The 12,029-nt window shown below is 34.1% G+C and overlaps 1 protein-coding gene across 9 annotated transcripts in view; it reads left to right on the top strand.

Annotated features, from left to right (window-relative positions):
* The window catches only part of Cfap69 (cilia and flagella associated protein 69), a 69,839-nt gene extending 58,645 nt beyond the window's left edge, over positions 1–11,194 (top strand). For 7 of the 9 annotated variants that reach the window (XM_047562555.1, XM_047562552.1, XM_047562559.1 and 4 more), the window contains 6 exons: positions 68–205; positions 728–804; positions 2,131–2,328; positions 4,256–4,342; positions 5,823–5,927; positions 6,514–7,949. In XM_047562555.1, the coding sequence (XP_047418511.1) occupies positions 68–205; positions 728–804; positions 2,131–2,328; positions 4,256–4,342; positions 5,823–5,927; positions 6,514–6,684 (776 nt within the window). In that variant the 3' untranslated portion in view covers positions 6,685–7,949. The other 2 variants (XM_047562553.1, XM_047562556.1) reach the window with 2 other exon arrangements.
* The last annotated feature ends 835 nt before the right edge of the window (positions 11,195–12,029 follow it).

Below are 12,029 nucleotides of genomic sequence, written 5' to 3'. Positions count from 1 at the left end.
CTCAAAATTAAGTATTTATTTACAATGGTTTTTGTCAATTTTATATTTCATGGTCTCCAATTATTAGATACAAAGAAACCTCTATTTACTAGTTTTCAAGAAGAGCAAAAAATCATGCCACTGCCTGCCAACTGCCCATCGATTGCAGTTATGGATATTGCAGAGAATATCAGAGCAAAAATTTATGCTGTATTGGGCAAACTAGGTAAGAAGCTGCTCCTCAAATTCACAAGAGTTTTTCTGTTGTGCTGAGTGTTACTGCATATATATTTTGCTTTGGAACCCAGTTTTCAAAAGTCCCTTCACACAGTTAAACGCATGCTCCATTGTTACCTCAATGCCTAGGCTTTAACACTGACCAAATAAATTAGAATTTCTGGATATGGGATTACCACATTAGTAATTTTTTAAGTTCCCCATGCAATTCCAGTGTACAGCTTGAATTAAGGGCTTACTATAGATGGTTAGGCTTAAAGATCAACATTCTGAGTCACATTGCTTCTTGTTAAGGAAGACATTTTCAGTTTTCAGCTTCTGAAAGTAAAATATCATTGTCCGACCATAAAACAGAAAGAATTATTTCTCTGCTACTGACTGGGTAAGGATGACCTGGCAGAATGTAGGAGTAACCAACACTCACAGGAAAAACGTTTGAGGAAATCAAAAGTAGCTTAGAGTGAGTCACTTGTTCTGTTGAAGTAATTCTCTATTTATAAACTTTGTTTAGATTTCGAAAACTTACCTGGTCTATCTGCTGAAGATTTTGTCACTCTCTGTATCATACATAGGTACCTTGATTTCAAAGTAAGTAGTTTTAATAACTGTTATTAACATGCATTATGGCAAAAAATAAATTGGGAAATAAAAGATCTGTACATAGCTGTGAGCAGTTATCTATGCTGGCTTGTTTTATTTCCTGTTTTGCATCTAATACTGATCATTAGTTATCTGCTCCCCATGGGATTAGATTTCATCCAACTATTAGCTTATAAAAGAAGATGGATATTACTGATATAGTAATATCAAAAGCCTAAAAGAATTTTAATAATATAATTTCTTCTCTTTGGAAAACATTAGGATTAAATAAGTTATTACTTATTAAATTATTAATGCTTGTCAAGTATTCTTTAATTATTAGCTGATATCATGATCAAATCTCAAAAGTTATTAGAATGCTTACACTACTGGTTATATTTTCATCAGTAAATAAATACTTTTGAAGTTTCAGGAAAATCTTACTAAGTAAACATTTGCCTTATACTGATATTAGCATTACGTACTAATGTACTTGGTTTTGCTTTGTTTTGTGATAAGCGTGATTGAACTCAGGATCTTTTGTACTAAACTACAACACAAGTCTTTCATTTTATTTTACTTTTTTAAATTTTGAGATAGTCTCACTAATTTTCCCAGTCTATTCTCGAACTTGGAATCCTCCTTCCTCAGCCTTCTAAATAACTGGGATTACAGGTGTGCCCCACTGCACCCAGCAGTATTTATCTATTGAATGTTTTAAATTACTAAATCCCTATCTTCAAATGAAAATAAAATTGAATTTATCCCTATCTTAGATACATAAGTTTTATTCTAGCTTTAAATATATTGAAGCACATTAATTTCTAGACAACACAAAATATGAGATGGAGCATAATGGAGCCACACGGTTAAAAGTCTGAGATTCAGTTATACTTTGCTTTAGTGAGGAGGAGAGGGGCAGGGCCTGATTTCTCAGGATGAATCTGTTCTAGGTTTCCAGGAATCCCCATGTTTGTTCCTACATTTCAGTGTGACCTAACATTCAGTACAGGTATTCAGGGAGGAAAGCAGCAATAATTTAGATAAATGAGAATAAGTCAGCAGTTTCTGCAGCTGTGAAAATGAAGTAGTTATAAGCCATAGGTGGTGGATCCTCATCCATGAATATATTGAATCATGAAAAACATTTGGTAAACTACTTCCGAGTACTCAAATATAACTGATGCCCTGAATCATTCCCAAAGCACTTAATATTCTTAAGAAGTTAGAGAAGCTTAAGGGTTAGCATAATAGGAGTGACCACCCACATAAATGGTTACCTAAAATTACATCATATTTTGGTTAATTTAACTTTGTTAAACTTTGTTACAACAGATTGGAGAAATATGGAATGAAATATATGAAGAAATAAAATTAGAAAAGTTAAGACCCGTCACTGCAGATAAAAAAGTTTTGGAAGGTATTACAACAGCATCAGAAAGTATTGGAAAGATGGTAGTTTCTCTGCAAAATGAGATGATTGAAAGCCAAGCACGCCAAGATGCACAAAGTGAACAGAAAGTATATGCAAAAGTAAGCTGCAATACTGTTGAAGCACAACATATTAATCTCAATGCATAAACTAGAGGAAGTTACTCCTAGGATATATATTTTACTCGTGATTGTTTTAGCCTTATTTAGTTATTTTCAGCATATGAAAAAAAATTTTCAGTGTTTGTATAATTTTAAAGGAAACCATGGAGTTGAGTTTTAGGTTCAATTACTATTTTAATGCTGTTTTATGACAGGATAATTTGATTTCTTCAGTCTTACATTTTTAAAAGGTAAAGAGATATCTGAAACACTTCAGTATTTTGAAATGCCAAACAAGGTTTCAAAAATTGTGACCTATATAAATGTATACATTTAACAAATTCTGATAGTTTATCTGCAACTACATGTAAAAACTCATAAAGTTGGCCCCTTCTCTCATTCTGTGATAGGCCCTTAATGGTATACCAGCTACCAGCTTATCAGTCAATCAGTTGCACCTTCACTACAGTGCAGAATGCTTTCTATGAACATTCATGCTATAAATCCAGAGGTACACTGGTCTCTGACTTAATCAGAAAAGACTTGTCAGGAAAATAGCCATTTTCCAAAAACTGAACACATCTTGTGTTTTTGAGCAAGTAAAATAAGTGATTATTTAAATTAAATTATCCACGGATACAAAGATAATGTTGATTCTCCGCCTTTTCTTTGTGATCCTTTGTAACTACAATTAAATATTTGAAACTCCTAAGGTGATTTCCAAAGTGTTTTCTATTGCCTGACCTTTTCACATAGCCTATAAGATGTTAATATCTACAGCAGTAGGAACTGTTATGTGTTACCTTTGAATTCCACTCCATTTAATACCAACCAATTGCTTGAAAGTTTTGCTTGCTGGGCGTTTTGTTTGTTCGGTTTGGTTTTTTGCATAGATGTTGCCATTTAATCTGTTTATTTGCTCTGAAGTGGGGCAGCAGAGTTGGAATTTATATTGCCTCTTTATCATTACTTCTTTTGAATAGCAGAATATTTGCTGTATTGACTAAATATTGTTGATTTGTTGATTATTGTGATTTATTATCAAAGCTCTGATCCCATTTTTTTAGCAGTTATTTTGTTAGTCATTCTTAGGTTCATAATTTAATCTTTTTTCTTTTTTTGTACCAGGGTTTGAACCCAGGGGTGCTTAACTACTGAGGCACACCCGCAGCTGTTTTCATTTTTCATTTTGAGACTAGGTCTTGCTAAGTTACTTAGGGTCTTGCTAAATTGCTGAGGCTGGTTTTGAACTTGTGATCCTCCTGGCTCAGCCTCCTGAGTTGCTGGAATTACAGGTGTATGCCACCATGCCCAACTCATAACTTAATCTTAATAGTACAATATGTATCAACCAAGGACATGTGTCCTCTGATTATATGTTAAATGGATAGCCTGTTGAGAATTGTGTACTTTGCAGTTTGTTAGTAGTTCCCTCCCTAGACTTCATTAACACAACAAACTCTGTTGTCACAAAATTACTTGTCTTGTTGCAGTCATATATTAGAAGTTATTTTACCAATATAATTTTAACTAAAGTAATTATCACTGACCAGCAGGAATTTCTTTATTTTCACCTGTGAAATTTTTGTTAAATCATGTATTTACTTTACTCTGCATTATAATCTATCTTCACAAATGGCAATCACATAAAACAGTATTGCTGAGAATTATTATTTTTTTAAAAGCAGTTTTGCATTACATTTCATGGAAAGCAGTTCAAACCTTAGCCACATATGTGTAAAGGATTATTTTTTCATTTAAGAGTTTTGTTTTTTAAATTAAGTTCTATGAATATTCTAATATTTTTGCTAATGAGCCTTAAAATTTACCTTAGCAAAGGGTAGGTGTTTCCTTCAAAACAGATGTTTTCAAACCCTTTGATATCCTTTCTTAGAAACTAAAACACCCTTAACCTTTTTCATTTCAGATACAAGCTACACACAAGCAAAGAGAACTAGCTAATAAATCATGGGAAAATTTCTTAGCTAGAACATCAAATGCTAAAACACTAAAGGTAGGATTTTTAAAGTATTACAATGTATACAACAAATAACCAACTCTTAAGAACAGATTTTTTTCAGAAGTGAATAGTCATTTACTTTTTTCTGGTCACCTTTCTGTAGACTACCAACCCTATTAGGTTCCTGTATGCAGTCTAGCTTGATAATTGAAACTGCCTTTTCACAGCTACAGGAGATGCTACTCTGAGTTTCATTTGGTTTAGCAGGGGGAATTAAAGGTGGTGTTCCTGACCTGTATAAAGACCGCTGATGGGCAGGAATGAGCTGGAGAATCACACTCTACTTTCCATTCTGAACCTTCTTTTCCGTAAAAAGTAAAGTGAAGAACAGAAAAAGCAACTATTCTATATTACCCTCTCCCCAAAGAGCTTTTCCCCTCTGTAATTACCAAAAGAACATATTACAGTTTAAATGGAAATTTGAGATAAATATCCCTTTGGAAAAAAATGTGATAAGCTGCTTTAACTAGAAACCAATCTAAAAATTTTATACTAATTGTTTTCTTGACATTTGTGAGAAGCACCAGGCATTTAAAAAATGTCTTCATTTCTATATTTTCCATTAACAACATTAATATGCTTGTATTTAATGTCCTGGTTCTTCCTCTAGATATGAAATTGGTAAATATTAAGTTAATCCATTAAAATAGAGGAAACATATAAAGATAGCAAAACCTAAGTTAAAGATAAACTCTTAAGTCCCAGGTATCCTCTTCACTAAACGTTCTTCCAAAGTTTACTTGGAAAATATCCTCATAACTGCTTATATTTTTAAGAACAGTTAATGACAAGAAGTTTCTTCCCTGATGATCATTTGTTACCTCACATCCTCACATTTCACCTGTTCAGTGCCTCAAATATTGAACTTAAATTACCTGCAACAAATTATATAATTTATATGGTTCTGAATATTTGAAATTTCAGTATACTGTTATGTTTAATTTATTCAACATATTTGGAAATATGCATACTTTATACAAATTTAGTAAGTTACAAATTATACTATTTAAATTAAATTATTAAATTATATATTAAACTAAATCTAATTTCCCCAAGACATTTTTTTATTCCTTGGTCATATATGGCCAGTACCTCTGGAAATGACCAGAGTATTTTTAGGTGCTTGGTATCTTCTTCAATGCACAAAGTATTCAACCCTCAAAAGTAGCTGCCTTCTTGGTCTGAATAAGTAAATGCTGATTCCAGAGCAGCCTAATAAAGAATAAGCTAAGGGACTAGGGCTGTAGCTCCCTGGTAGAGCTCTTGCCTGGTAGCTCCCTGGTAGTGCACATATGAGGCACTGGGTTCGATCCTCAGCACCACATAAAAATAAAGATATTGTGTCCATCTACAACTAAAAAATGTTTTTTAAAAAAGAATAAGCTGAACAGAAGTATATGTACTTTGTATCTTCATTATAACTACCATAGTTAATGCTTTAATAGCATTTTATTTCTAATTTTAAAATCTTCAGAAAGCAAAAAGGCTTCAGGAAAAGGCTATAGAATCCTCTAAATTCAAAGGGCAACCACAAAATGCAATATTTCATCGGACAGTTATTAAAGGCCTTAACACAACGGTAAGATTTTTCTCCCCTTCCTTTGCTTAATAGATATTAAATTTAGGCTCCCAAAATGTTATTTCTATGGAATTTTTGTCCCTCCCTCCCTCCCTCTTTTCCTTCCTTCCTTCCTTCCTTTCTTTCTTTCCTTCTTTCTTTCTTTTTCCGTTCAAATATTCACATCATTTAAGGTCTATTTTATTTACCCACAATATCATCCATCCTCTCCCAGTACTGGTCTAGAGCAGATTCAACCCTCTCAGTTTCCTTTGAGATTACTACCCAAACTAGTCAGTGTATATCTTTACATGTTTTTTAACAGGCAATGTGCAATACCTCCTTGGCCTGACAAGTGGATTCATGTCATAAGCCAGTGTTCCTGGTGACCTCTGTTGACCATAATTTGCCACCCATTATAAAGGTCATAAGCAATAGAAGAATTCAAACCCGCTCTCCCTGGCTCCAAACCCTGGCTCCAAAACCCCTATCTTGCTGCCTCCCAGTTACTTATCGTTACATTTTGTCTATTTTCCAAAGGATGATTGGGTTTTTCTTTTTTTGAAAATGTAGACAGACTCTAGATATTTACCTTTTGCTTTTTTAGGTGCCCTCTGGTGGGGTAGTAACAGTGGAAAGCACTCCTGCCCGATTACTGGGAGGACCTCTGGCTGATACAGATATTGCTCTTAAAAAGCTGCCTATTCGTGGAGGAGCCTTGCAGAGGATAAAAGCAGTTAAAACTGTAAATGAGCAAAAAAAGAGTATTCCTTCCTAATATACTCAACAGTCTGTGATATATATTCTGCTCCTAATTTTAGCTAAATATATCTTTATGTACAAATGTAAAGCAAATATTTTAGAATAAATATTTCAGTATATTTATATACTAAATAAATACTTAAGTATAACTTATAGTATTTAGTAAAATACTCTAAAAATAAAAGTTAGGACATATAATTTATTTTTATTGAAAACACCAATATAATATCAGAAAAGTTATCATCAATTTCTTTGGAAAGACTGCTAATTTTCTTAAATTATAAATATAGCATACCAGGACTCTTGCTTGCATGTAAACTACTCTAAATAATTTAACAAAAAAAAAAATCATACAGGGTCTGTACCTGTCAGATCTAGGAGTCATTTAGACTACAGGCATAGTTAGGTCTAGGGACTGACACTGTATTTGTAGCATCATCTTCTATTAGCTCCTGGCTCACATTCTCTCAGGTTCATAGCCAGTGGTGAAGAATAAATGCCTGTTTCTCAACAGTTTTCCACAACTGTTTCTGCATTCTGGGAACTTTGATTTGTCACATGTCCACTCCTTAGCAATTTACTATGACTTTGGTCAGAGCTGAATACTGTCTGTCCTGGTACCAGAAGCAAGCCAACATCATCAACATATATGGATAGAGAGGGGAATCTGGGTACTGTTATCAGAAGTGTATAGAAATACTGGGCTGCAACAAATATGTTGGTCAAAGTAAAATAAGTTTTATTTGGTATAAAAAGCAAATGTTAGTCATGAATCAAACAGTAAAAATAAAAATAAAAATACATGTTGTTTTAATATGTAAATATGCAAAACAAAGTCTAATAGTCCTTCTGTAATAGAAAAGGAAAAGATAGAGGCGGGTGTTTTCCTTCCTTTGATGGTGGAGTTATCTTGTAAAAGAATAAGTGGTAGATGCCATAACGATTGCTATAGAGCAAAGTGCCCATGTCCCTGAATGCAATTATGAGGTTTTCATCTCCTGTCTTAATACCTATCACACTCCTCCTCCAGCCAAAAATCCACAAAGTTGAGTTCATGTCTACTAGGAGAGAGAAAAACCTGTTTTCTCAAACAAGAAAATAACTGGTATTTGAGTCTATATTCTTGGTACATAAGTACACGTAGCAGTGTACTGATAAAGCTATAATGACTGGCTCTCCATGGGGGAAAAGCCCTCATTAATAGTATTTGCTAACTTTCATGTTGTAAATACTCTTTTTTAAAAATTGTACTTGTATATGGATGGAATGCCTTTATTTTACTTTTTTTTTTTTTGCAGGGCTAAGGATTAAACCCAGTGCCTCACATGTGCTAGGAAAGCACTCTGCACTCTGAGCTACAGCCTCAGCCCTGTAAATACTCTTACAGCCACGGTTGGTCAAGCTACCAACATGATGTGGTTGAATGCAAAGTTAGGAAGAGAGGCATACATTCCACTTTCATGATCAGATAACAGCAGACCCTGTCACTGCATTGGGCCTACCTTCTCCTACCTCCTTTTTCTTCCTCCTCTTCCTTCTCTTGTCCTCTTCTACCTCACATTTCTTAGGAATTTTCCATTATCCTACATGTGAGATTAGTAGCTCTGGTAAGAATGAGTTGCCAGTTCACCTTTGGCTGGTGGCTTCTCACCCTGCCCTAGCTGTCCAATTCCCTTTGGCCCACAGGAGTAAATAATATATATGGCTTATCAGTGAGTTTTGTTCTCTCTTGAATCTTTTTTTCTTTTTTATTACCATCACCCCTGAAAAGAGATAAGAAGACACAATTTGTTCCTTTCCTTCACATAAATTCTGCAGCAAAACGATTCCATGTAAAGGAGAGTTACTGAGAAGGAAGAATGGATGTGAATAGGGACATGCATGGTGAGAAGCCCACACAAAAAGCAGCAGGCACACCTCAGGCATACCTCAGAAATACCTAGAATCAACATGAAGTGCCCATGACTGAGAACAATTAATCTTTCCCTCATGTTGTAGACTATACGCTCCTTCCCCCAGACTCTCTTAAGTTCCCCAATGACAAGATAAGAGATCATATTTCCTTCATTATTGTCATCAAAATCTCAGTAATTACTGGATAAATGTAATGGTGGCCCCTTACCTGGAACTCTGCAAAGGTAGCAAAGTTTTGGATTCAATAGGAAGATTCACCAGTCAACAGAATACTATATAAATAATGTTAAACACAGACTAAAGGTGAAAGAAGTTCAGATTTATTTACTTCATAATAGTGATAGATTTTCTCCAAAATGATGAAGCATAAATACTGTGACATGAATAGAATCAAGGTGTAGAAATAAAATTGATATGACTTTGTTGCATATCACTTTTTGTATGTAGTTCACCTGATACCTCCAGATTGATTAGAACTATCATCAAGATAATCTATGATGTCTGTGGACCTCTCCACTACTGTGTAGATTTTACCCTTTAGGTATGGAGGAGGTTAAACAGGACATCTAATTACCTAGTAGCCAAACTACTAAAGAAATGTAGGTTGATGGAGAGCAGTAATATTGCTTAGTATAGATATTTGTGCTTGGTAAGCTTTCAGACTGAAGCTTTTACTAATCAACTAAATTAAAAGAAAGTCAAGAATAAAAATGATGGAATTCAGTGAGCTCAGATTAAAGGGCTTCAAAAAACTCAGTAATGAGTTTTTCTTTTTTTACCATTTCAGGAAGTTCATTCCTTGATTAAAATATAGTTGATGCTGCCTTATATTTGGTGAAAACCACTAAGTAATAGGTGAATAATTTAAATTCATCTGGTCCTTGGACTACCTTCGGGAGGACAAGAGTCCATTTTATATCACAGGAAACATATATGATATTCACTCCATGTCTTTTCAGATCTAATATACAGCTAATTTCAACATTCTTCTAATTAAATTCTGATTATGCCATTTCCCAACTATATGAATATGGCCAGTCCCATCTGAAGTGCTACAGTTTGTTAATATTTATATAAAATGTAACCTGCAAAACTAAGATTTCCAGGTATAGTAGGACCCATTTAGAGTATAAGGGGACCAGCACCTCCCAATTTTACACACTTTCTCCCAAGTGTATAAAAATTACATTAGTTTCATTAGCAACCATGTTTCATTAGAGCTCATATTTAGTTGACAGTGAAAAGAAATGTCAAGAATGCTTTCTGACAAAGAAAAACAGGTCCGCTGACATCCAGGAACTGGTCTGATACTATCAGGCCAAAATTTTATAGACAGATCCAGAATCCATATTTTGATTTCTAATATCATTTCCCAATAAAAGGAACTAGAACTCCTTGAAGAAATGACTGAATCTAAGACTGAGACAAAAAATATAACAGATGAATGTAAAGCATCTTATAGAGCTCTCTGGTGGTCAAAGCTGGAATAATTTGAGCAGGAAAATGAATATAATATTACTTTATAATGCAAAGTATAAAAAAAGTCCATAAATCCATACTAATGTCAGGGCGAGGGGAGAAGAAAGACATCTCCATGAAATCTAGTTTATGTAAGTATTCCCTCCTCAAGGAGGTAGAATAAAACTCCCCATTCCCTTACTTGTGGGTTGGTTAGTGGCTTGCTTCCAAAGAGCACAGTTTAGAAAAAGAGGGAAAAGTAACTTTACAACAGAAAATCCTAGCAAATACTACCTTAGCCACGGTTAAACACTATCAGTAATAAGCCATCTTGATAGTATGTACCCTTGATATGGAGTACTGAAACAGTTCTTTACCTCTGTGATTTTCGTTCCTGAAGCATGTAACCCCAGTCTAACAATGAGAAAAACACTAGGCAAACCAAAATTGAGGGACGTTCTATAATATATCTGATTAGTACTCCAAATTGGCAAGGTCATCAAAAATAGAGTTGAAGGAATTGTTAAAACCCAGAAGACATGACAAGTCAATATAGTATGATATCCTGGATGGACTGTAGGGGTGGGGGGAAAGACATTAGGAAAAAAGTTAGTGAAATCTGAATAAAATTGGAAGTTTAATTAATAATATATCATCATAGGCTCATTAGTTTTAACAAATATACCATATTAATGTAAGGTGAATAAAGAAAAGATGAACAAGAGTGTGCAGACACTCACTGTACTATCTTTGAAACTTTTCTGCAAATGTAAAACTATTCTGAAATTAAAGGTTTATTTAAAGCTGGAAAAAGAAATTCTGCAGGAAGAACAGAGGCACTTTAGTTTTATTTTTACTCAATTATTGCCTATTACCACGATGAAGAAATACTTTGCATGCAATATTAGATGTTTTGCTACCTTTTGTTTGCTCTATAGCCTTAAGTTCTTTGGAAAATAACCAGTTCTGAGTTAACCTAAATGAACTCAGCATAAAGCCAAAGCTGTGAAACTGATTGAGTCTTTACTGTGCAGTAAAACTACAAGAATTTGTGGATATTTTAAAGATCTCTTGACTTCTAAATGGATTTTGAATAAGGCAGAGGAGAAATAGATAAGGTCCCCACCCAACATCTTTTGGCAACTCCTTTTTAAACTTACACTTAGATACCATAAAACTGTTTTTTTTTTTTTTTTTTTTTTTTTTTTTTTGGTACTGGGGATTGAACCCAGGGGTGCTTAACCACTGAGAAACATCGCCAGCCCTTTTTATTTTCTATTTTTGAGATAGGGTCAAGCTAAGTTGCTCAAGGCCACACAAAGCTGCTGAGGCTGGGTTTGAACTTGCAATCCTCCTGCCTCAGCCTCCCGAGCTGCTGGGATTACAGCATGTGTCACCACGCCCAGCATAAATCTGCTTTTTTAATTAGGTATATTATTTTACTCTACCCCTACTTTTGTCCCACCACAGTGACTACTTGAAATATCAAGAATTGTGTCTGGATTTCTCACCAGTGTTTCCTCAAGCTCATTGAGTTATTTGGTGAATGAATGAAGGATAGACAGAAAGTTAAGTTTCTCTATAAACTGATGGCAGAATTTGTACCAGAAACTGGAAGGAATTTTAACATAATATATCTAATCACCATCAAAATGGTTTAAGATGAACTGTTCTAAAAACAGAATGCATATTTTAGCAGCTGTCATTATTTTTAACAGTCTAATACAGTAGCATATTATATTAAATTAGGAGAGCAAGGAAACCATTTGAAACTAACTTAACTTGGAAGGCTAACCACTAATTTTATTGATTAAAGGTAGAATTTTTATGCTGCAATAAAATTATTATGCAACTATAAGCAATTGATGATACCTGGTTGGACAGTTTTAGGTAAAAATTACATGGTCCAGCTTTATAGCACTAAAATTTTGAGCTTTAATCATTTGCCCACAGTTTATAAAAGACATAAAACAATTTTCTATGGAAAAC

This window comes from Sciurus carolinensis, chromosome 8, assembly GCF_902686445.1.
Source record: "Sciurus carolinensis chromosome 8, mSciCar1.2, whole genome shotgun sequence".
Taxonomy (NCBI): Eukaryota; Metazoa; Chordata; class Mammalia; order Rodentia; family Sciuridae; genus Sciurus; species Sciurus carolinensis.
Note: the sequence above shows the minus strand (reverse complement) of the source record. Positions and strands in the feature narration are given on the sequence as shown.